The sequence below is a fragment of the Diabrotica undecimpunctata genome, chromosome 10 (genome assembly GCF_040954645.1).
Source record: "Diabrotica undecimpunctata isolate CICGRU chromosome 10, icDiaUnde3, whole genome shotgun sequence".
In the NCBI taxonomy this organism is placed as follows: domain Eukaryota; kingdom Metazoa; phylum Arthropoda; class Insecta; order Coleoptera; family Chrysomelidae; genus Diabrotica; species Diabrotica undecimpunctata.
The window spans coordinates 47373720-47398619 of record NC_092812.1 but is presented as its reverse complement, the minus strand read 5'-3'; the positions used below and the strand labels follow the sequence as shown (position 1 = coordinate 47398619).

The 24900-nt window shown below is 31.5% G+C and overlaps 1 protein-coding gene and 1 long non-coding RNA gene across 2 annotated transcripts in view; both read left to right on the top strand.

The window, feature by feature from the left end:
* The window catches only part of Cand1 (Cullin-associated and neddylation-dissociated 1), a 30542-nt gene extending 11923 nt beyond the window's left edge, over positions 1–18619 (top strand). The window contains exons 7-15 of the mRNA XM_072545795.1: positions 1214–1990; positions 2100–2420; positions 6206–6512; positions 7097–7295; positions 7411–7668; positions 11251–11439; positions 14950–15193; positions 15319–15465; positions 15618–18619. Of these exons, the coding sequence (XP_072401896.1) occupies positions 1214–1990; positions 2100–2420; positions 6206–6512; positions 7097–7295; positions 7411–7668; positions 11251–11439; positions 14950–15193; positions 15319–15465; positions 15618–15745 (2570 nt within the window). The 3' untranslated portion in view covers positions 15746–18619. The remainder of the gene's footprint in view (positions 1–1213; positions 1991–2099; positions 2421–6205; positions 6513–7096; positions 7296–7410; positions 7669–11250; positions 11440–14949; positions 15194–15318; positions 15466–15617) is intronic.
* Positions 18620–22931: 4312 nt separating this feature from the next.
* LOC140452439 (uncharacterized) lies at positions 22932–23740 on the top strand. The gene is made up of 3 exons (XR_011952191.1): positions 22932–23099; positions 23163–23432; positions 23486–23740. It is a non-coding gene; the product is annotated as an uncharacterized lncRNA (long non-coding RNA).
* The last annotated feature ends 1160 nt before the right edge of the window (positions 23741–24900 follow it).

Genomic DNA, 24900 nt, shown 5'->3' with positions numbered 1-24900 from the left:
AATACTGCAATGAGAATTGGATACATTCATAAATAAACTACTATAAAAAAAAATAAAGTCCAGGTGAGGACTGTGTTAGTTTTTTGACATTATTCTAGGAGTTCCATTTAAGTACGTGATAAATAAGTTTTGTTCGCCTTTTCTCTCTCTTTCCTTAAGTTCACTCTTGATAGTGCTTAATCTGCTATGGTGTGGGGTGAGATCTGAATCGATAAAAATCTTTAATGACCTTTCAATATTTATTCTGTTTCTGAGTATTGACAGAAAGTCCTGATGGTTACAAGTTAATTGAAGAACAATTATACATTAACGGTATCCATTTTTATTCTTTTTCCAATTTGTGCAGCCTAAACAGTATCAATGGCTGAGTTCATTAATCCAGATAAGAGGGATCTGGCTTTGTTTAAATTGTTATCCTTATCATACTCAGGCATATTAAAAATCATAATGTTGTTATATCTTTTCTGTCTCTCGATTATTTCACTTAACACTGATTGGTCAGTTGTGTTTTATTTTATGGGACAGTTGTTTGACGCACTCTGATATCAGACTGGATATTTCAGATTTCAGTTCATTACAGCTTGCCTGAAAAGAACCATTCAAAGAGTCCAGTTCACTTCGAAGGGACTTTATTTGTTCTATCATGTCCATGGACTGCTTAGTAGTGTCCTTTATCCATGCAACTTCGCTCTCCAAAACATCTACTCGTGCTGAGAGCCCAATCAAATTCTTAATTTTGGGCGTACAATCCTTGTACACGTATTATTCTATTTGGCATCACTATTGCTCTGATTTCTGTAGCTCTTACATTGGAACAATTTCTACACAATAAAAACTTGCAATAATCGCAAGGAAAACCAAAGACATTGGTGTAAGACTTTCGTACCTTAAAGAAGCATGATTTATTGCTTCTGTCACATGTGCCTGACAGGCTTTTAAAATTGCACAAAAACAGGAAATAATGTTGTAATCACATAGTTGATTTCAATTTTATGGATATGAAACAAGATACGGAACCAATTAAAGCTGTTTACACAATAAAATGCGCCTTTTAAACTAATTAAAACTCGAAAAATTCTTCCAACAAAAACATAAACAAACAATCAACATAACCTCCACACATAGTTATGTTTATGTAATTAGAACAGTCATTTTAAATATTAATACTACTCTAATGTTATAATGCCAATAATTATATTTTTTGTCTGTGTAGAAAGAGAAGAAAACGTGAAATCTGATATTTTCCATGCCTACATAGCTCTTCTTAAACAAACTAAATCAACAGTAAGCGTAAGCATGGATCCAAATGCTATGGTTATGGATGACGAGGAAGAGTCGCCTATGATACTTCTTCAGCAGCAAATAGAAATGCTTGTTAACGGTGTACAGGGTCAAATGCGTGAAAAAAGCATCAAAACGAGACAGGATTGCTTCCATTTACTAAAGGAACTTTGTACTGTTCTTCCAGGAGCATTGAGTACTCATATTGGGGACCTGATACCTGGCATACTATACTCTGTAAGTGAAAAGAATGCTAGTAGCAATATGAAGATTGATGCATTGTCATTTATCTATTGTTTGTTAACCAGTCACCAACCGCAAGTTTTTCATCCATATATCAGCACTCTCCTACCTCCAGTAATAAGTGCCGTTGGCGATAATTTTTACAAGATCACCGCTGAAGCATTGAATGTACTGCAAGAATTGGTAAAAGTAATTCGGCCATTGAACGTTAACTCTGGTTTTGACTTCACGCCATTTACCAAAGACATTTACAGTTGTACTTTAGTACGCTTAAGAACTGCAGATATAGATCAAGAGGTTAAGGAAAAAGCAATATCTACGATGGGACAAGTAATTTGTAACTTAGGTGATCACTTAAAATCTGAGCTACCTTATTGCTTACCTTTGTTCCTTGATAGACTGAAAAATGAGATTACTAGACTAACAACCGTCAAAGCCCTAACAAAAATAGCTGGGTCTCCCTTAAGTAAGTATTTTTTATTAAGTTTTTCAATATTAATTATTTTTTTATGAAGAGCTTACATTTAGAACTGCTTACTTTTATTATGTACAACTTGATTTTTTTTATTTTTTAGGTATTGAGTTGCCCATATTGCCGGATGCAATGCCGATCTTAGGACTATTCTTAAGAAAAAATCAGAGAGCTTTAAAACTGACTACGCTGCAATTAATAGACTGTTTGATCAAAAATTATCACAAAGACTTAAACGAAAATTTGTTAAAACATATTGTAGTAGAAATACCACCGTTACTCGATGAATCTGATCTTCACATTGCTCAATGGACCCTTATTATTTTAAAAGCTATTGCTGTGTATCATCCCAAAGCCTTGCTGAACATCAATGATACTATTATGCCACAGATTTTAGTACTTGTGAAATCACCACTGTTGCAAGGTAAGTTTCAACAATAATTTCAAACTAAAATCGTTCAATTTTTTTTTTTTTGGGTGAATGGACCAACCAGTGGTAGTTTCTGATATATCGTAACAGAAACTAAACTCATGATTCGATTTATTTACTAATTCTGCTTTTTTTTCCTTTTTTTAATTTATATCCTTTTTTATTTTTTATATACACAGGGACACTTAATACACTCAGGGGTCTTTCAGAGTGATTTAGACATAACAGACTTGAACACAGGTATTGGTACTTGGGGGAAACATTAGAATAGGCTGATTAAAATTTACATCTAAAAATTCAGGTCCCTGATTCTAATTGAGATTTCGACTCAAAACATGTCGAAATTAATATGGCGACGTCGAAATGCTACTTTGCGAACCTTGTGGATTTCAGCTGAACTAACCAAACGACGTCACTAATTTTCGACTTATCGAAATTAATTTCAACTTCAAGAAAGTGGTTGAAATTTCATTTCGAGTCGAAATTAATCTGACATGACTGACTGGACTGGGAGAAGTGAACTTAGGTTCAGTTTAGGTAGGCCGTGTTTTGATTTTTGCAAGGAAAACTGAGGCAAAAAGTATTAATATGGCTGTGTTTTAAGGACATTTGCTAGTTTTGGAGGAATTTGAGAGGATAGATATCCGACGCTCATAACGGAGGATAAGAAGAATGTTACGGGATACTCAAAATTCTTTTTCACTAAGTGATGCTCAATTTAGGCAGCAATTCCGGCTTAATAAACAAGCTGCAAATTATTTAATATGGGTATTAGAACCATATTTGGAAGAAGGTGTTTATGCCTCTAGGGTACCCAAAATGTTTAGGGTTAGTATTACTAAGCTGTAAATTTAAAAATATATTAGAATATAACCACTAAGTCAAATCTTAGTGGTTATAACTTAAGGATCTCCCACATCGCCTTTTTTTCTTGCCATCTTTTCTTTCAATTCAAAATATAATTGAGAATGGCCACTATTTATGATTTAACAACTCAAACAAGAAAAAAAAGACGTTCACGTAACGTAAACAAAACAAACATTCAACAAGCGTAGTGCAGCCAATAAACAACAGGGCCAACCCAAATTTTCAGCAGTGTCGAAATGATAAAGTAAATATCCCCAGTTTTAACTACAATCGAAATGAATGAGAATCGCTAGCGATTGCGACTGTCATGGCGTAGTCGCTTTTAAATTTCGACATCGAAATGAAATAGAATCAGGGCCCAGAGTGCTTTAGTTTTATTACTGGAGTTGTGAATGATACCTGCATTATAATTTTTATTTTCCATTACAATTTGTCTATTTAGCATTTTCTTTTTATTTTTGTATTTTAAATCAAGTTGTGAATCATTGATTTGTTTACGTAACCAGTTTAAATTTCTTACATCTTCTGATTCATCTTTTAAATGATTTGAGAAATGAATTTTATTGTTTTTAGATTTTTGTTTTGGAATAGCAATGTCAAGACACTAATTAAAATCGTCAAACATTACATTTACGTCATCGACTAGTCTGTAATTCATTTATTGCATTTGTATTCAAATTCTTATTATTATATTTACACTGTTTTTTTTTGCTGTCCAGCATATAAGTTTGGCCGAATGATAAGATATTCCTATATGATCAACCACTGCTTTGGCTTCACTTATATTTGTTACTATAGAGTCAACTCCGCTATACGTTATTCTATTTGCATAACGGGCAATTCTTGTAGGTTCGTTATAATTATGTGAGTATTAAATTGAACATGTTAAATAAGTCAAAAAGTTTTTTTTTAGCAGTGGTTGATTTTAGGAAATCAATATTAAGATCCGCATTTAATTTACCATTATGATATTTTGTTATTAAATAATCTCGCACGTGTTATAATTTATGAAAGAATATATTGATATTAGCTGATGATAATGATCTGCGGTATAAAGAAATAATGCAAGTGGTCCGATTTACTTCTACTGCGGACCCCTCAAAATGAAAATCTGATGACAGATCAAAAAGATACAATAGATTCTTACATACGAAAGATGAAGAGTTTTTACTCATAAATATAGCCAAACCACCATGTTGAGCCTCCTGCCTGCAATAGCACGAGACCAACTGATGACCTTTCATCCACACATTTTGAGTTTCTGATTTGCTTGTAAAATGTTCTGGTACACAGATAAAAGTTTGATTGCTTTTTGACAATAGTAGTTCAACTATATTAATTTTATTCGCTAAACTTTGTATATTAACATGTACCAATTTCAAGCGTTTCGCTTGATCAATTAAATCTACTTTATATTGTGGATCTTTACCGGGCTCGCACTTTTTTACAATATCTTCAACCACTAACCTAGGATTTTGTATTGTTTCATATTTAAATACATTTAAAATTATTTCTTCAACGCTAAGAGGCTTTCTTGTATTTCGTTTGCGAGGAGGACTATATATTTTTAACACACCACGACAAAATATTACTAACAAATCGATTCAAAATACAACACTTCAATACCAAAATAGTAAATCTTGTCCAAACCTTAGTTGCCGACGACGTCGAGTAGTAATTTCACCAGCAAAATAGAGATGGCTGGATTTCGTTTGGTTTTTTGAATATTCTTGGACAATCTTTTAAATTATTCATTAATTTACTTAATATGATTATTTTTTTCACTAACTATGTTTACTGTGATTACAATAATTTATAAAATATGCAAAGTGATTTTATGTATCCAACGAGGTGATTCAACACGACATCCCACTAGAATCCGTGAAAAAAGCCATACAACGTTTTAGTGCTAAATACTGTGAACGAGTGCTAGTGCATCCTAATGCGTTTGCTCGACAACTAAATGTGCTTAACGTCTTTGAAGTGCGTAGACTAAAACGGCAATTACCGTCCGACTTGTCCAACTGAACATAATAAGTGTATTCAAACTAATAAAATTTTAATTTTAGAATTGTAAAGAAGTTACTCATTGGAGTAACTCTCTACATGTCTTCATTTTTTACCATACCAAATGTTACTAAAAACCAGTTATTAAAAAAAATACAAAGTGATCTTAATAATATACCTACTTTTACTATCCGAACGAGTAGAACATCTTTCATCATTATCATCATTTGGCTCTACAACTCTATGTGAGTCTTGGCCGCGTTTACTATTTGCCTCCATCGTTGTCCGTCCTGAGCAGCTATTTCCCATTGCTTTATTCCCATTTTCGTAGATCACTGGCTACTGCATCCTTCCATCTCTTTCTTGAGCGACTAACTGACCTTCTGCCATCTGGCCTTTCCCAGAATGTGGCGTTCAGGAGTCTTTCGTCACTCGATATTAGTACGTGGCCCGCCCATCTTATTCGGTTTGCTTTAAAGTACCGTACTATGTTTTCATCTCCATATACTGTCTGTAGTTCATCATTGTGTCTTCTTCTCCATTCTCCTGTTGTCTCTTATCTGCAAGGCCCATAGATAGTCCGCAGTATCTTTCTTTCCAGTACCAGTAATTTTGTCGTTTCCCGCTGGTTCAGAGTCCATGTCTCGCTTCCATACGTTATTGTGGGACGAATTATTGTCTTGTACACTCTTATTTTTGCTGGTATTGAGAGTATTTTTGATTTAAGTCGGTCATTAATGAGTAATATGCCTTCTTTTCTGCAATGATCTTGACTGTCACGTCTAGAACTAGAACATCCTAAAAATTGAGAATTATACATTTTTATATAGCCAAAAGCACATGAAGCTATTTGGCGAAAATTGAGAATACGTTGCTTAATTGAAACAAAATAACTTTGGTTTCAGGTACCGCCTTACAGTCCATGTTGGACTTCTTCAAGTCATTGGTCGTGTGCAACATTCCAGACTTGAGCTATGATCATTTATTAAGATTACTTTTGATGCCAATATCGAATCTCTCAGTAAATCCATCAGCTACTCTTCACAAGCAAGCATTCTATTCACTCGCCAAGTGTGTAGCCGTCATCACAGTTACTTGCCATTCACAGGCTCACCCAATAGTACCACAATTTATCAATGAGATTCAAACAGCAGCAACAGACTCACAACAAATATTTGCTTTATTGGTCGTAGGAGAAATTGGTAGGAAAATGTAAGTTTTAATGTAAATTTAAAAACAAATGATTTTTAGAATTAATAGGGGTGGACATAAGTCAGTATGCTAGAAGACCTCGAAACGAATGAAAAACAACTTGTGTTTTTAATAAAAAAAAAAACAGTTTTCCAGTCAGGATCGAGTTTACGAAGTTAGATTATGCTAAACCAGCATTTTCCTGGATGGATTGGTAGACGTGGAAACAAATTGTGGCCTCCAAGGTCGTCAGACATTACTCCTATGGATTTATGAATGTGGGGCTTGCTTAAGAACATGTGTTTTTGCGTGAAGGTCGAAAACATCGAAGATCTCAAACATTGGAAAATAATCGAGTTAGATGTCATCAATGGAGATCTCGCGATGCTTGCTCGCTTTAGTAATTTGATCGAAAAATTTTACGGGAAGTGTATTGAGATGAATGGTGAACATTTTGAAGATTTTTAAGTTAATCTCAATAACAAGATTAGAAATATTTTATTGACGAAAATATGTCTAGCAGCTCGAAAATGCAAAAATTTGTACCTTAAAAGTAGTTAAACTGTTTAACCCCAGTTAAAAACTTATATTGATTTCTGTTTTAGCGATTTAACGTCAATTTCAAATTTGAAGCAAGTTATATTTCAGTCATTTTCCGCTATATCAGAGGAAGTCAAGTCAGCTGCCAGTTATGCTCTTGGTAGTATATGTATTGGTAACTTGCCGCAATATTTACCATTTATTTTAAAAGAAAGCCAGGAACAACCCAGGAGGCAGTACTTGCTTTTGCATTCGTTAAAAGAGGTAAGGCAATTCATATTGTATCTTATTTATGTCTTAATAGGAAGACAAACTTAACACACCTATAATGTGGCACTTTGTGGTGCAAGGTGTAAATAGACGTTGCTTTTTTTATTAGGTAATCACCTGCTTGTCGCAAACACCAGACGGAATACAGCAACTGCTTCCATTTGTCACCCCAATTTGGCAGCAGTTATACAGACACTGTGAGTGTGTTGAAGAAGGAACAAGAAACGTAGTGGCAGAGTGTCTAGGAAAATTAACATTAATAGATCCTACAAACGTCCTACCAAAATTGAAACGTTCACTAAATTCACCATCACCTCTAACTAGAACTACAGTAGTAACAGCTGTTAAATTTACCATTTCCGATCAGGTAAGTTTAGTATTGTTTACAAACTGAATAACTGACCCCTTTACGTTTATTATATATTAACATATATATATATATATATATATATATATATATATATATATATATATATGTATATATATATATGTATATATACATATTTATATTTATATTATACATATTTATATTATTTATATATACATATTTATATTATTATAAAAGTGTGTTAATCACAGCTGGTTATTAACTTAATAAACCAACTGTGATTAACACACTAATATTATATATATATATATATATATATATATATATATATATATATATATATATATATATATATATATATATATATATATATATATATATATATATATATATATATATATATATATATATGTATATATATATATATATATATATATATATGTGTATATATATATATATATATATATATAAACTGGATATTATTGACTGTCGATATAAACAAACAACACAGTTTATTAGGGCTGCAGTCAGAAAGTTTGGCCGGGATGTTACAGAAACACTCTTTTGACTTTTCTAGCTTTCGGAATTGTTTGTATTCCTTCTTCAAGACACTGTAATTAGAAGAATGTGTAAATATTTACAGTATATCACAAATTGTCAGTGCAACTTACTAGTCGTTGAGATTATTTTTATAAAGCTATGACACTCGACATTAATAACACACGTAAAATATAACATATAAAATAATGAACAAAATACATTTTAAAATTTAGTTATTGATAGTAAAACTTCGTTTGTGACATCTTTTAATGGTGTGTTTTAACTGATCCATAGAGAACAGAAAGAAAAAACAAAAATAGTATGATTAAAATGTAATTAAGTGTTCTTCATGTTTTATTAATAGAAGTAGTATATTAAACCTGTCTTGATGGTATGCAACATGTTTTGCATGCAGGTGTATTATGGTGTGTATATGTAAAAGCAAATCTTTATTTTATTTTGGATGTTTTGTCAGTAAATAACAATAAATGTTACTCAGTTTATCTATGTTAGACTTTTTATTTATACAAGACGTATTGGATTTTATGAAACACATTTCGAATCCTCGAAATTAAATTCATGTTTTAACGTTAATGCATGTTCTGTCAGCGCACATGCATTTTTTTATGTCGCTACGATCTCAAAAAAATGACCATACTTTCATTCGTTACATTCGTTACATTACAAGTATATTTAAATTATAAAATTAGCTTTAGTTGGTAAATAAAGCTTGAAAAAACAGCCGTCAGGCAATTATTTGCAAAAATTTGCAAAAGTTATATTATTTGATTTGTTGTATACATATATTATTAATGATGCACAATAAGAAAGAAAATAAAACATTCACGACAACAATTGTGAAGGAATTGGTCCCACTCCGTCCAACATTCAATGAAAATATTAATTTTTAATATATGATGTTGTATATAAAAGGATGTAATCAAACTATGATTATGCGGAATCACTAGAATGTTTACACGGTTGAAGACAGTGACACACATTATATGAAGTGTAAAACAGTACATTAATTTAAGTATTGTACTCATCCAAATAACAAAAAAAGGAGGGGTAGGTTTCCTAATTGCTGTCTGGCTTGAGAAAAAGAGAGACTATTCTCAGTGTTAAGAACATTCTACTAAGAAGGAATTAAAATAATTTCAATCAATGCTAGGTACTCTTAGGTAATTGTCCCAAGATAATTGGCAGTTGAGATGGAAAAAGCCAACCTGGCCGTTAAAGACAGGCAGATCTACAAGTGTTATGAAATGAGAATTTATTTAACTGTTGTGTCTTTATTCAATTTATAATGTCTATTAATTCTAATTTAATGTTCTTATCTTAATTTATTAAAAAGCACTATAATTTATATTAATTTATTTAACCACTTAATAATACATAATTTATTTTATACGAACGCTACAATTAAAATCGCGGGCGCGGGTCATCAAATATTAACTGACTCCTTCAATGAAAAATCCATTATTATATATGAAAACACAACTGGCCTAGAATTCAGGAGAATCCCTCTGATTTATACTAGAAGGTAAATCTGGGTCATCGTCTGACCGGTTTTCTTTCAGGTAAAATTTCTGCCAGCTGCTAGAATTATCTCGTACAATCTACAACATATTAGTGAATAAAAAACATGTTTACAGGTTTTTAATATGACTCATATTTTTACGTAACAGTTATTACCCTAACAATTGTGAAAAAGGTGGAAGTGGAACAGAAAATAGGTTTTTTCCTGTGTAGATAAAGGAGTTTTAGTGTTGGAGAATAACTTTTCTATGGACCTGACATTATTTATCTCAATCTTAACAAGGAAAATCCGTAGAAACCTCAACATGTAAGTAAATTGAGGAAAGGAAGGCAAAGAGCAATAAATGTTAGATGTAATGGGAAAACTCAGAGATAGACCCAGGTGGAACACTAGAATGAAGTGAAAGCATCTGATTCTCCAACATCAGCCAAAGTTGGTGTATGTCTCTGATATGAAACAGTAAACAAGTACTGATTAATGAGGCAAAGAGGATATGAGTGTTGCAATAAGATATCTTTTAACAACAAAAAGGAATCCATTTCAAGGTGAAGAGCATGTGTCAGTCTGTGAACTCTAAAACTAAGATATTGGAGTAGGTTATGTTTAAACCTCGTGGAATGGCACGAGTAGTAATTCAAAAAGCGATTACTGGCCATATCTTTATAAGACCAAATAATTAGTATCAAACATCATTTTAAGCATATCAGAGAAGTTATCCCACGTTAAAACGGTATGCAATTGGATTGTATTCCAATGGTGTCTTAAAGTTTAAAGAACAACCATTAACTTCTTCAGTGTTCTTCAAATGATAATGAAAATATTAAAATTTCATGTATGTAGTTTATACAAAATGAGTTTAAATGGTGTTTTCTGATACTACTTAAAATTCTTTGAAATATTGCTGGGTATGTTTTAAGCCCAAAAGGTAAGCATTTCCACTGCCAATAACCATTTTGTGTAACGAAGATTGTCTTATACTTACCTTTTATCCGAACTGGCATTCTTTGTTTTAGCCAAAATCTCGTCAATTAACGGAAAAGCTTGCGGTTCAGGAACAATTAATTTGTTTAATTCACGAAAATCAGTACACAATCTGGTTTTACATTATTTATCTTTTTTAAGAGCCAATGCAACCTGGGCTGCAAAGGGTGGAGATGATTCTTCTATTAAATTTGGTTTTAACAATTGTCCTATTTGAAATTATATTTCTTTTTGGTCCTCTATTGAGCATATATAAGCTTCTTCGCAACAAATTTATGTTCTAAAAGTTTAATTTGTGCTTCATAATTTTGAACTTTTCACTTTTTTCAGATGAAATAGTTCAGAATGATCATTTTGAAGTTGCTTTTCAGCGGGCATTTCATAATAAAAAAATATTCATGTACAAATAACAAATATAAAAACCTAAAAAGAGAATCAAGAACAATGTCATTAAAACGTATCTAACTGAAGTAGTATTTCTGTAGTATCAAATATTAACTTATGGTATATTAACAAATACCCATCGTTAATACATTACTAACTTTTGATGTTAATTTTAGCCCGCATCAATTGACCCATTATTGAGACAATGCATTGGCGAGTTCTTAAATACGTTACAGGATCCAGACTTAAACGTAAGAAGAGTTGCATTGGTAGCATTCAATACAGCAGCACATAATAAACCATCGCTTATTAGAGATTTGCTGGACACCACATTACCACAACTATATGGAGAAACTATAATAAAGGTACGTTTATATTAAGATGCTAAAAATCTTTTTAATTACATTTGTGTCAATAAAAGATATGTAATGCAAAAAATAGTGACTCAGTTAATGATTTTTAAAAATACGAAAAAATATAAACGTTTATTTTGATTTTCTTACAATATTATGTTTTCTCTTACACTAAACACTTTGTTAACAGAAATACAGAAATGGTCAAATAAAGTTTTTTATAATTAACATTAACTAATGTAAAGGGTTTCGTTTTTCTCAAAGGCATATATTCTGGGTCAAAATCTGTTTTGTAATATATAACACCTTCTGGTGTGTATTTTAGAGCCCTTATATCGAAAACCGTAGCTCTTGACGACCTTATAGAAGAATACCACTGGAAAAGTGGATCGTTGTAATTTAAAAAAAAATCGTATTGTAAATATTTTGATTCTAAGGGAAAGGGATTTTTGCGCGGATTCTTTGTTAATAATTTATATTTCCCTGGCAAATAAATCAATGTTTTATCCAGACTCGGTTCTATTAGACTGTGAACACTATCGAATCCATTTGCGTGTGACCTTTTACGAGAAATTTTTGCTCTACATTTTATTTATTTGTAACACAAAAAGGTCAGCAGAGCGTTTGATAAAATCGAATTTCGATTCTGGTACCCACAGCCGTCGCTGTATATTACTATAGGTAAACTAGATTGACTAAGTTGTGTTTGCAGATAATCTACTATGCAATTTACAAAATTTGAAGCCTCGAGCTTTTCTTTACATTCATGCCACCAAAAATTTGTTGATTGATACATTGCCAGATTGTACATTGAAAAATTATGTACTCAGTTTTTTTATAATAAAGCATTGAAGCATATATTCTGGGACATGGTTAAACAGCTTGAAGGTCCATAGTTATAAGGTGACAATTTTCGTTGAGATCTTCTTCCTTGTTAGTTTTCTTTTTAATCTTTGCTTGGTCTTTAGATAAAATGTGCGATTCATAATCTTCTTGATTTGTATTATTAGTTTTAAATTCACAACATACATTACAGTGATCTTTTCGAGGCTGGAAGATCCCTAAATTTTTTCTCTTAAATATCTCATCAAAAACAAAAGTACTAAGAGGTTTTCCTTTACAACATTCAACATACTTTTTGTACAACTGCGATTTATTTTTAAGTATATTATCTTTGATGTATTCAGTTTTGGTATCAGTCCTTGCATAATGTGAAGGTAGTTTTGGCAGCTTGTCAAACCAGTTTTCAAGAAACTTTCTTTTATTGCATAACTTAGGTCCTCTTGTTCTTCTGTCATTTATTTCCACCGCAGATGCAATCATTCCATTCTCTTCAGTATTGCACCAGCTTCTTACACTCCATCCTCCAACACAAATGCTATTTAGGAACATTTTTTTGACAGACTCTAAATGGTTGACCATCAATTCTGAAATAATATTTAAAGCTATTCGATTTTTCCGTCTCTTTATTTTCAGTTTTTCTTCTTTTCGGTTGTGCCTTCCCAACATTATTAACACCAAACATTTTTTCTTATCCAATGTTAAGTATTGTAGTATTTTTATTAATTTAATTTATTATCAAAGGTTCTACATTTATAACACTTACAAGTTTATTTAAAGTCTTTATTTGTACAATATAACCAATTTATTTTTACATTTATATTCGAACTAAAAACTTGACTTCAAAACTAGAACTAACTGTAACTTAGATAAAAGGTTCCTCTATATTTATACTAAACAACCGTTATTCTCGAAGCGGCGTTGACCTTCCAGAACTTACTCGATCGTCGTGGAGCCAAACAGGTCTTTTAGCGTAGAGAACCCGTGGATCTTCTTACTAGAAATTTCTGCCGGCAGGTATATGATCTGGAAAATACTTGAATGAGGAAGGATATTTACAGTTTAGATATTATGAGCCATTATTTACCATAACAGTATTTTTATAATATTTGGTTTCTTTTTTCGTTCGTAATCTTATTGTAAAAATAAACTTTTGTTTTTTCGGAATGTTTACCATTGCACCTTTGTTTAATTTTCCTTTCCTGATTTTGTTGTGTTTCCATTTTATTTCTTCTAGTGAATCCAATGGATTCTCCTTTCATTCCCATAATTTTATTTTTGTTTCTTTTCCATTTAGTTTTGTCCAAATCTATTTTCTTTCTCCTTTTTTTTTTGCTGGTCCTCTAGGTATAACTTCTGAATCTGAGTCCTCATTCCAACTTTTATCACTATTACCTAAAACATAATATGGATTTTTTTTTTTTTTTTTTTTTTTTTTTTTTTTTTTTTTTTTTTTTTTTTTTTTTTTTTTTTGCATTTAAAGCTTGTATTGATTGTTTCGTCGAGTTGACTGTCTAAAACTTCATTTTCTTTATTATTTTTCACCTTATCTAAAAAGTTGATATCAATAATGCCGCTCTGAGCAAATGTTTATGGGCTCCAATCTTTTTATTTATTTATTACAATGGTTAAAAACATGTAAATAGCAAAGAAATAATCATTATCTTATCCAATATTGAAAAATGCAATACCACGTATGTACACAAGAAAATAAATAACAGAATATTGAATAAACTAATTAATTACAATCTGATATAAATCAACAACGTGCAAGTGAAGTTCCTTCATCAAAGGTTTAAAGAAAATTAAACCAAAAAATATAACATACCTTAGAAATATAGAAAAATTTGGAAAACAAACTTTTATGTTATGACCGCCATTAACTACCACAGCAAAATAAACACACACGAGATATTGCAAGCAAAATATTTCTGCAAGGTATTGGCACGTCATCAAAAGTACTTATATTCATTGCTTTCCGCATCTATACTTTTTGTTGATTGGTAGAAAAGGTTTATATCGGTATTGCGGCGCCAAAAGCGTGATTTTTTTTTGTAATTTTTGGTACTTACGAGGTATTGCTTATAGGCCATCGATATTGTAGGCATTACGAGCCTTATTCATTCTTTCCTGCATGCTCTGTACCACAGCCCAGTTAAGTCTGTACCCTATAAAAAAAACTTGTTTATTTGCAGCTTTATGAAAAAAGTTAATCTTTATAAAAAGTTATGCATGATCTGAACCTTAGAAATACACAATACACATAGAAACTTAAAATACAATTATCAGATGTTAAATTTTTTCAGCCATATACGCTGTTTATCAGGAAATATGAATTTTATGTAACAGTTAACAATATCCATAATTCATATTTTTTGACAAACCGTGTATATAATGATAAACTTAATATCTGATGAATGTATAGTTTTAGATCATTCATAACTTTTTGTAAAGAATAACTTTTTTTCATAAAACTAAAAATAAAAAAGATTTTCATGTGGTGCGGATTAAATTGGGCACACTGTATATCAACTTAAATATTTTACTTGTATTCTTTTTTAAATAGAACTTTACCTCCATTTGAAATTAAAATGTTCATAATTATTCTCGTTTCTTCATCACTCTTATCAAAGAGAATGAGGGAAGTCAGAGAATATTTGAACATAAAATTTTTTGTTGTAGAGAGACTTGATTAGAGAAGTGGAAATGGGACCTTTCAAACACACAGTAGATGATGGTTTGGATATTAGAAAAGCAGCATATGAATGCATGTACACATTGCTAGACTCTTGTCTCGACAAAGTTGATATATTTGAATTCATTAATCACGTAGAAACCGGATTAAAAGATCACTATGATATTAAAATGTTAACATACCTTATGGTAGCTAGACTGTCACAGATTTGTCCAGGAGCAGTATTTCAGAGTAAATAACTTTTTATAAGAGTAAATAAATTTTCCGTTATATATCTCGAAGAATATTTTTAAAATATGGCTATTTTGTTTAGATCTACTTTTTACTTGTAAAATAAAAAGATAAACTTGTTTTAGTGTTGGATAAATTAGTTGAACCCCTTAGAGCTACACTGACGATGAAAGTAAAAGCTAATTCTGTCAAACAAGAGTATGAAAAACAAGACGAACTGAAAAAGTCAGCTATGCGAGCTGTAGCAGCTCTGCTGAGCATACCAGATGCAGGTAAATAAAATGCATCTTTAAATTAAAAAATATTTCTTTAATCTGGGATCTACATGTCAACTTTCCTAATCCTACTCCTTTATTCCTGGAACATGAGACTTCGAGTGGCCAAGAAAATTTTATGATATAATAATTTAGTTTATTTTTTTTAGATAAAAATCCACACCTGATTGAATTTGTGAGCCAAATCAAGAATTCCCCTGACTTGGTACCAATATTTGAGGCAGTTAAAAAAGATACAACTTCTCATAATGACTGTCTCTTGATGGATCAAAGTTAAATTTAATTTTTCCTCCTTGTGAATTTAAAGTTGATTAAATTGTAATTTTTAAGTTATTCGTTAAATTATTTTTATGTAATTAAACTGTCAATTTAATTTCATTGCTTACTTAAAATGTGAATTGATTTTTTTTATTCATTTACTACAACGTGAAAAGGTAATAAGTTTGAACAGTGGTGTGGTCAAACAGTAATTAGATCTGACTTAATATATTATTACTTTTTGTAAGGTTTTGGTGCTACAAAACATGCTGTTGAAATAAAAACACTTTTTTCTTATTTCTACATTAATCTTATTACATTTTCAGATAAGAAACGGTTAAAAAAAAAACAAAAAGATATGCTCTTGTCATTGTTTAAGTTATTGTGTATGTCATTGTTTTTTATTTTTTCATGTCAGGTGCGCCACCTTCAAAAATCCAAAAAACTGGTTTTTAGTGTTTTTTGGGGGATTTTCTCCTAACCCAAAATGTATTTTATTTCAAAAAAAGCTTATAACTTTTTTGGAGATAGCTGCAGGTCTATTTCTTTTTATTTTGTGTATTTTATTAAAAAATAAATTTCTGATTTTTTCCAGATTTTTCCGTAAACCACTGCCAAAAACCCAAAAAACTGTTTTTAGGAATTTTCCTCATTTTATAGACTTTAAAATATATGAAATCAAGATTTTTATAGATCATATATAATTTGAAGCAACTGAGTCCTTTAGAACATTCATAAATGGAATAAAATACCCTAAACCATGTTTAGGGTTTACCCCTTTTTCAGGGTTTTAAGGATTTTTGCGGTATTAATAATAGTTTTGAGATCGATACAACCTGAATCAATGCGTCTCCAATTCATATTCAAAAAATATATAAAAAAAATCGGTTGCCTGTAAAGTCGGTTTTACGGGCGAAGATTTTACGTGACAACGTCTTTTTCTCGGTAGAATATTTATTGATATGAATATTATTAAATTGCACAATAGTTGTTTGCAGTTGAAACGCGTTGTTTCTTCTCAATCGACTGAATTACGAGTGATTGCAAAGTGATTTAAACTAATAATTTACTTAACACTATCAACATTTGTTAATAGTATGACATAACCTATAAACTCAGTTTCTCAACTTTTGTGTCAATCTAACAATTAATAAATCAATCATAGTTTACGATAATGAAATATTAGTGTACAATTATTTACCTTTATTGTTGTAGTTGTTGTAAATGACGAATCTAAGCACTCCACATTTTCACTACAGACACAGCTGACGATACTTTAACCACACGTGTGAACTTGTATTATGACGCTTTCTCGGTTTTCCAACGCCAAGAACGCTCGAGAAAGACAGAGACACAAGCACGCACCGATTCAACGCGCCTAATTCTCTAGTGCTGCGCGCGCAGCGGACCGATCATGTTTGAGTGGGAGAGAGACGCAAGGCATTCGCCGGTCCGGCGGGCCTCTCTCTCGTTCGGTGACTCATCGTAACAGACGTGAGCGGGCGTTACACTTTTTCATGAGTGACTCCGAGCCACAACCTAATTTAAGACGTTGTCACGTCAAAAAAATTTTCAGGCCTCAAAGAAGCAAACATAACCCTCGTAAAAACCAAGTTTTCAAGGGTTATTTGGCTGTTTTTACTGAATTTACACAACTTTTTTTCCTTCTAGCTTCTAAGAATTTGGAAAATACTTCGTTTCGTGTTATTTTATAAATGTTTTGAAAACATGCTGCTTAATGTAGAAAGGTAAAAAAGTTGGGCAAATTCAGTAAAAACCCCCGAATAACGCTTGAAAAACTGGTTTTTCGCATAAATGATGGATATATTGTCTTCTTTGGGCCTGAAAATATTATTTTTCATATATGTTTTGAATATGAATTGGAAACGTATTGAATCAGGTTCTATCGATCTCAAATAACATGATTAACCCGCAAAAACTCTAAAAAGCTTGAAACCCCATGGTTTTTTGGCTGTTTAAAGTAGTTTCGCCAAATTTTTGAATGTCCTAAAGGCCTCAGTTACTTCAAATTATATCTAACCTATAAAAAAATCTTTATTTGATCTATAAAATGGGGAAAATCCTATAAAACCAGTTTTCCGAATTTTTGAAGGGACGCCTTACGGAAAAATTTGGAAAAATACACGTTTTGATCAAATACAATAAATAAAAAATAGGCCTGCAAAAAAACATACGCTTTTTTCGAAAAAAAAGCATTTTTAGGTTATGTACACTCAACATACGGGTCTATAAAAAATATACAAGTTTTGTAAAAGCTTCAACTATGCGTGTGAATTTTTTGAAATTCTTAAATATTTTATTTTAGCAAAAAAAAAAACAAAAACGAAAAATTAACGTTTTTGGGGAAAGGGAAATCGTAGAGCTATCTAAAATACCGCTGACTATAATTTTTTATCCACATAAAACGTAAAAAATTTATTGAGGTTATATTGATGTCTCAAAAATATAACCATGGTTTTTTGGGGGGTTTAAGGTGTTTCGCCCAATTTTTGAATGTATTAAATGACCCAGTTGCTTCAAATTATGTATAGCCTATAAAAAAACCCTGATTTGATCTAGTTCGAAGTCTATAAACTGGAGAATATCCCCAAAAAACCGTTATATTTTTGGTGGCAGAGGAAGGGATGGCGGCTGTCTTTTTTTTAATCACGTAAATTATTTAAGAACGTAAAACAATGAAAAACTATAACGTTTTTAACGTTAAAATTTTTTTGTAAAGGGATAGTGATATTTTCGATTTCCAAATTAATCCCAATTATTTAAATTTTGATTTATTCCCTTTTCACGAGCTGTAGCGAATTCCATCTTGTGCAAAAGTAAAACCAATAATTTTGAATATTATCATAAAATGTAATAAATATTATTTCGTCAATTCACAGATTTATTTATTACTACACTACAGACTGCCCCAGAATAGGAACTTCCACTTCCTTAATTATGTTTAAAAAATCTGTAAGCCCACTTGTTTCTGCTTTTGCGAACGTTGTGCACTGCTTTACCTTTATTTAAAAAAAAACAAATGGGGTATAAATTATAATTGGTATATTTAAATTTTAAAATTATCCAAAAGTATTAGTTAAACGATTATGTTTAATCAGACTCACCATCAGTGAGAACTTACCTTCTTAACGTGCTTTATTAAGTCCTCTTGACGTTTGCGATTAACATGGCAAGACTCTCTCTGTCTTGAAGTGTTCTGAACAGTTGTTCGACTATCCATGTTCCAGTATATTCTTCAACAACGAGGCTTGCTTTCTACTAATTTCTGTGCGTGCTTCGATTTTATCCATCATAATTCTTCCCATGTTCTTTTCCTGGATTTAGCGCTATCAATCAGCTGACGAGTTGCTTCTGTTCTGTTGAAAACTACTTTATTTGTCTGGTTAGCTGTCCACGGTATTTTTAGTGTTCTACAACCACAGTTAAAACGCCTCTAAGACGTTAATTGTAGATATTTACAAGGTCAATGCTTCGACACTATATAAGACAACTAGCCATATGTAACATTTAATCGAGCGTTTCCGAAATTGTTTCGGTTAAAGTTAAAGTTTCTAGTTATCGTTGAGTGACCCTCATTTTTTAAAAAGTTGCATGAGCCATCTCAATTCGACATTTTTATCTCTTTGACTGGGTCTAATTGTTCGCTAATATAACCATCTAAATGTTTAAAATTGGATACCCTTTATTGGTTGTCCATCTATTTTTAATTGTGTATTTTGATGAGATAAGTGACTAAATACCATGTATTTTGTTTTAGAACAATTAGTTAAGTCATCGCTCAATATAACTGTCATCTGCGTATCTAATGGTATTTATCAGTTTTCCATTAATTTTTACACCAACCGATCTGGCCCATCTTTTGCAGATAATTCACGATAAGACCCTCAAGTTCAAGTACATTTAAACCAATTTTAATAAATAATAAAGAAGTTAGTTATTAACAATATTCAAAAACATTTTTGTTTATTAAACGATTTTAATTTAGCATATCTCATTTTATGTATCCTTTTCTAGAAAAGTGGTCTGTTGACGTCAAATCTCTAAATAGATAAGTTTTTAAGTTATGAGCAAAATAATGAGTTTGAAAAAAGAGTTCCACTAAAAAAATGATGAATCCACAGATGAGAGTCACAGTTATGACAAGAAAGTTTTTTTTACTAACTTGATTGGTCTATAACCAATATTTTAATATTTTCTTCGTTAATTAGTTTTAACATATGTGCCAATGTAATGTTATTAGGACCAACAGCTTTCCTGTTTTGTGCCAACTTTATAACATGCAGTATCTTAAGTATTTCTGGCCCTTTGTCTTCACCTAATATCTTCTGGCCTGACTTCATTAAATAGTTCGCTTATGTACGTATACTAAGTTGTCTGAATTTCTTCTTTATTGATCACTTTACCTTTCGAGTCTACAATAAATTGTATAAGGAGTTTTCTTATGGTAGATGCCAACTATTTCTGTTTTTTTTTACTTATTGATGTGTCGTGTTTGTAATCTAACTCTTCCATTTCAATACATTTATCCTCCATCCACTTTTCTTTCGCGATCTTTATCTCTTGATATATTAACCCGTAACTGATGAGGTCAATTTTTTGTTACGTGTATGGTGATTTGGGGTCACACTGACCCCAATTTGTTTTGCAAAATTGACACTGATATTTGTTTATATTTAAAAAAAAATGACTTCAATAACTTAAAGACGTTTATTTTGTTATAACATAAATTTAACAAATATTTGAAATACTTATCACGCATAAAAAATTAAACTAAGAAACAGCCTCAAAAAACTGAGTTATTTGGTAACTAGACTAAACATTATCCTGTAAGAAAAAAATGAGGAACAAAAAATTTTTTTTTCTTAAAACATAAATTTAAACCTACCTAACCTACCAACACAAAAAATAACCAAAAACAAAAAACATCATAAAAACTATAATCCATTCTTATAGGCAATCTTTGCAAATGTGTGTTTCACACATGTGGCATAATGGCGCTTTGCAACTAACGCAAACTATCTTCGTTTTGTTGTATGAATGCATCGATTGTTTGATTATAAAACTCGATAATTTCGGGTTTGTTTGTTTCATAGTTTACTGCATTACTGTAGTGCATTGAAGACATCAAAAGTACCGCTTTTTGTGGTTTAGGTACATATGAACCTAATGTAACTCTATCGCCAAATCCAAATAGTGACGATCCTGTGAGCCTCGTTTTAGTTGGCAAAAAAGAAATAGGTATCTCCCTTTTATTTTTTTTTTTTTTAACAGTACCTACGTAAGTTAGGCCTGGTTCCTCAACTCAGTTATCACTTCTAAGAATGTAAACCAGTTGTCCGCTGTTACGTTACGGTTAGAACCCTCAATACATTTTACTAGACGAAGAACTGATTGCGTTGGTTTGTTAAATTTTCTTTCCTCTTCTGACAATGTTTGGCCATCACTTCCAGCACCTGTATATACATACTCATCCAAAAAGTAATGGGTTCGGGCGTCAGTTAGTGCCATTATCTTTAAGCCGTATTTTTCGTGTTTTTGAGGCATGTTCATGCGAAATAAACATCTTCCCCGAAAACCAATGAGCATTTCATCAATACAAGCATACTGCCCTTTGCAATAATTTTTTATTGAAAATTGATGAAATGGGGGCAAGTTTTTCGATTTTTTTACGTGCTTCCCTCGTAGTTTCGTCATCGAACCTAAGCGCTGTCAAAAGTACTAAGAATCGGTTTACTGACATGGTGCATCTAAAAATTTCTCTACCGTTACCGTCGGTGGCGAATATCGAACTCAAGTCTTCCGTATTGGATTTAAATATGGCTGAGTAAAATAACAAACCGATAAACGCTCTCAGTTCAATAATGTCTAAATCTTTTAGATCCGTTCTATTACTATCGGTATATTTCGTTCTAATCCTGGCAAGTTTTTCATTTGTTCTAAGTATAATCTCTTCTAAAATATCGTTTGTTATACATTCCCAAGCACTTTTCTGGAGACACAATTTTCCAAGAGATTTGGCTGGCCCTATAACCCCAGGAAGATGAGAGATAATGTTGAAACGTCTTGTTCTTACATTTGAATGCGGAGCTTCTGCAGTCCACTTGTATCGATTTTTGCGATAGTATGTTCTCGAAGGGCCTGGAGTTTGTTGCTGCTCATGTGGATCCGAGTCCGAATTAACCTCCGAAGGTGCTGCATTTTGTGGGATCATTGTCTGAGTCATCGTTTCACTCAACACTTTGAGTTTCTAAGAACTCCAGCGATGTCTTGTGTAGTTATTTCTGACTCTTGGGAAGGTAATCTGGAGATGGCTTCTTCAGTTTGACAAATGATTGTCTCAATTGGAATGTGACTTGGGGTGACAGAGTAATTGAAACCTTTTGCTAAAGCTTGAGTGGCAATGGTCGAAATAGGGGTATCAGAAAAGTTATGAACCACTGTAGTGGGTTCCAACGTTGAGGTTTTTGGAATTTGTTCGGAAATTAGATGCGATAATTTGCGCTTCTGACCTATTATCTAATGTGTGCTATTGTGTCGTATTTTTCTTTTATTATTTACCTATTTAGTTTATTTTATTCTTAGTTTAGCGTTTTATAGTGTTCTTACTCATAATTTTAGTTTAGTTTCTTTATTAATTATTTTTAATTTGGTATAATATCAACATTAAATTTGATATACCCTGTCCACGATTTCTTCGTAAGAAGAACCTGCGAGCCCAAAGGCGTCTGATCTTTTTCTTCTTACTGCTGTACGCTGTACGCAGTTGTTGCCGGCGTATTATTATTAAAATTCGGGAAGCCAATTCAATCAAAGATTTATTTTCCATTATAATGGTTTGCAAATCTAATAGTTGATACCTATACTGTGTCTAATATCTCTATGACCATAAACAAAAAGAAAAATCAATAAAAGCTCACTCATTGTCACTCATATCATAAGTCATAACTTATCATGCAGTGTAAACACGATTTTTTAAAACATCATAGAAATGAGGAATCATAACAAATCTCATGATATTGTCATATAAAATCATGTAGTATAAAGTCTACTTACGGTTGCCTCTTCCGACTGGGGTAGGGAGAGTTAAATGTTTGAGTAACGTCACCAGAGTACACAAGAATACAAAGCCCATTTATTATCACAGTTTGTTCGTGATAATTATCTTTCAGTTTATTATTTGCTTTATTATTTATTGTTTCTTAAATATCTTAGTTTACTTTATATTTTTGTATTTGAAAATTTGGTGTTGCTTTCTGTAAAAACTTAATTTTTAATAATCGAAGAAAAGTTTTATTGTAGTTGTACGTCGTACCTATTGTAGAATACCTTACATAAGAATATCTTTTTATAAGGTAGGTTCAAACTTTAAAATTTCATTGTCTATTAACGTAATAATAATGTTGATGAAATTTTAGAATGCCAGACACAGGTGTGTAGTGTGGCCACTTGTAAAAATAATTTTTATAAAAACAAGAAGTCTGCCGATTCTGATCAACAAATAGCATTTATCACGTTTCCCAAAAATAAAAAATTAGAAAAAATATGCGTTATACGCAGTTGCAGAAAAGATAAAATAAATATAAAAACTGCTAGAGTATGTAGTAATCATTTCAAGGATGATTTTGTGGATGACATGTATGCTCGAATAATGGGAACTAGGCCTAAGCTGAAATTAAAGGATAGAGGTAAGTGTTGTTGACTTAATGTAATTCTGTTTATTATCATCACTATTTTGTAGCAATTCCAAGTAAAACCTCAAAATCTCAAGATGTTTAAAACAAACAGAATGTGATCCTACAGCAAGAAGAGATAAAAGAGTAGCAATGAAAACATTGCTTTAATAGCCAGGTTATTAGTGCCAAAAGCAAACAAGATGAAGACATTAAGGATCAATAAAGGAAAAATATTTAAAAAATTAAAAAAATAATTATGTAGTGTATATTTATATATATTGCAAATACAATAAACTAGTTACGTTTTTTACCAATTAAAATTTATTACCTGTTATTTAAATTCTTACATTAAATTATATACAAGTAATTCGAACTCAGGTAATCCTAGCTGACCTCTAAGGGTCGGTAATTCATTCAATACTTAATCCAGTATTGATAATTCAGTATATACGACAAATTTTCAGTGTAGAATGGAGATTGAAGTCCTAGATTTACGTAAATTTCTGATTAATTTGAAGTATCAATCAAACTACCTACATATCAACAGTTTTCCATAATTAGGTATTATAATCCACTAAACATCTTTATTTCATAACTATCTTTACTATTTTCCATACATCAAAGACATAAAAACGTCCATTAACAATGTTACGATTCAAATTAGTGTACTCTGTTGACGTAATTTCGGGCTTAATGTTCATTGGTTAGTCTGGTAGGCAACCATAGTAAGTCCTGAGAACTACGAACACTGGTAAATCCTATAATCCTAGGAACCGTGGGTTAGGGGTAAATATCATGGTACAATGAATCCACGGTTCGTAGACTTACTACGGTTGCCTCTTCCGACTGCGGTGGGGATGCTTGAGTTACGTCACCAGAGTACACAAGAATACAAAACCCATTTATTATCACAGTTTGTTCGTGGTAATTATCTTTCAGTTTATTATTTGCTTTATTATTTATCGTTTCTTAAATATCTCAGTTTACTTTATATTTTTGTATTTGAAGTTTTGGTGTTGTTTTCTATAAAAACTTATTTTGAATTATCGAAGAAACGGTGTTTATTGTAGTTGTACATCGTACCTATTGTTTTCGTATCTTTTTATATGGTAGGTTAAAACTTTAAAATTTCGTTGTGTATTAACGTAATAATAATGTTGATGAAATTTTAGAATGCCAGGCACAGGTTGTAGTGTAAAGGAAATATTTTAAAAAAATGGAAAAAATAATTATGTAATTCGGTAATTCATTCAATAGTTAATCCAGTATTGATGGAAATTCAGTATACGCGATAAATTTTCAGTGTAAAATGGAGATTGAAGTCCTAGATTTACGTAAATCCTGCAATAACATTGGATAAACGTTAACAACCGGTTCTGATTAATTTTAAGTACCCAACTGCCTACATATCAACAGTTTTCCATAATTAGGTATTATAATCCACTAGACATCTTTATTTCATAACTATCTTTACTATTTT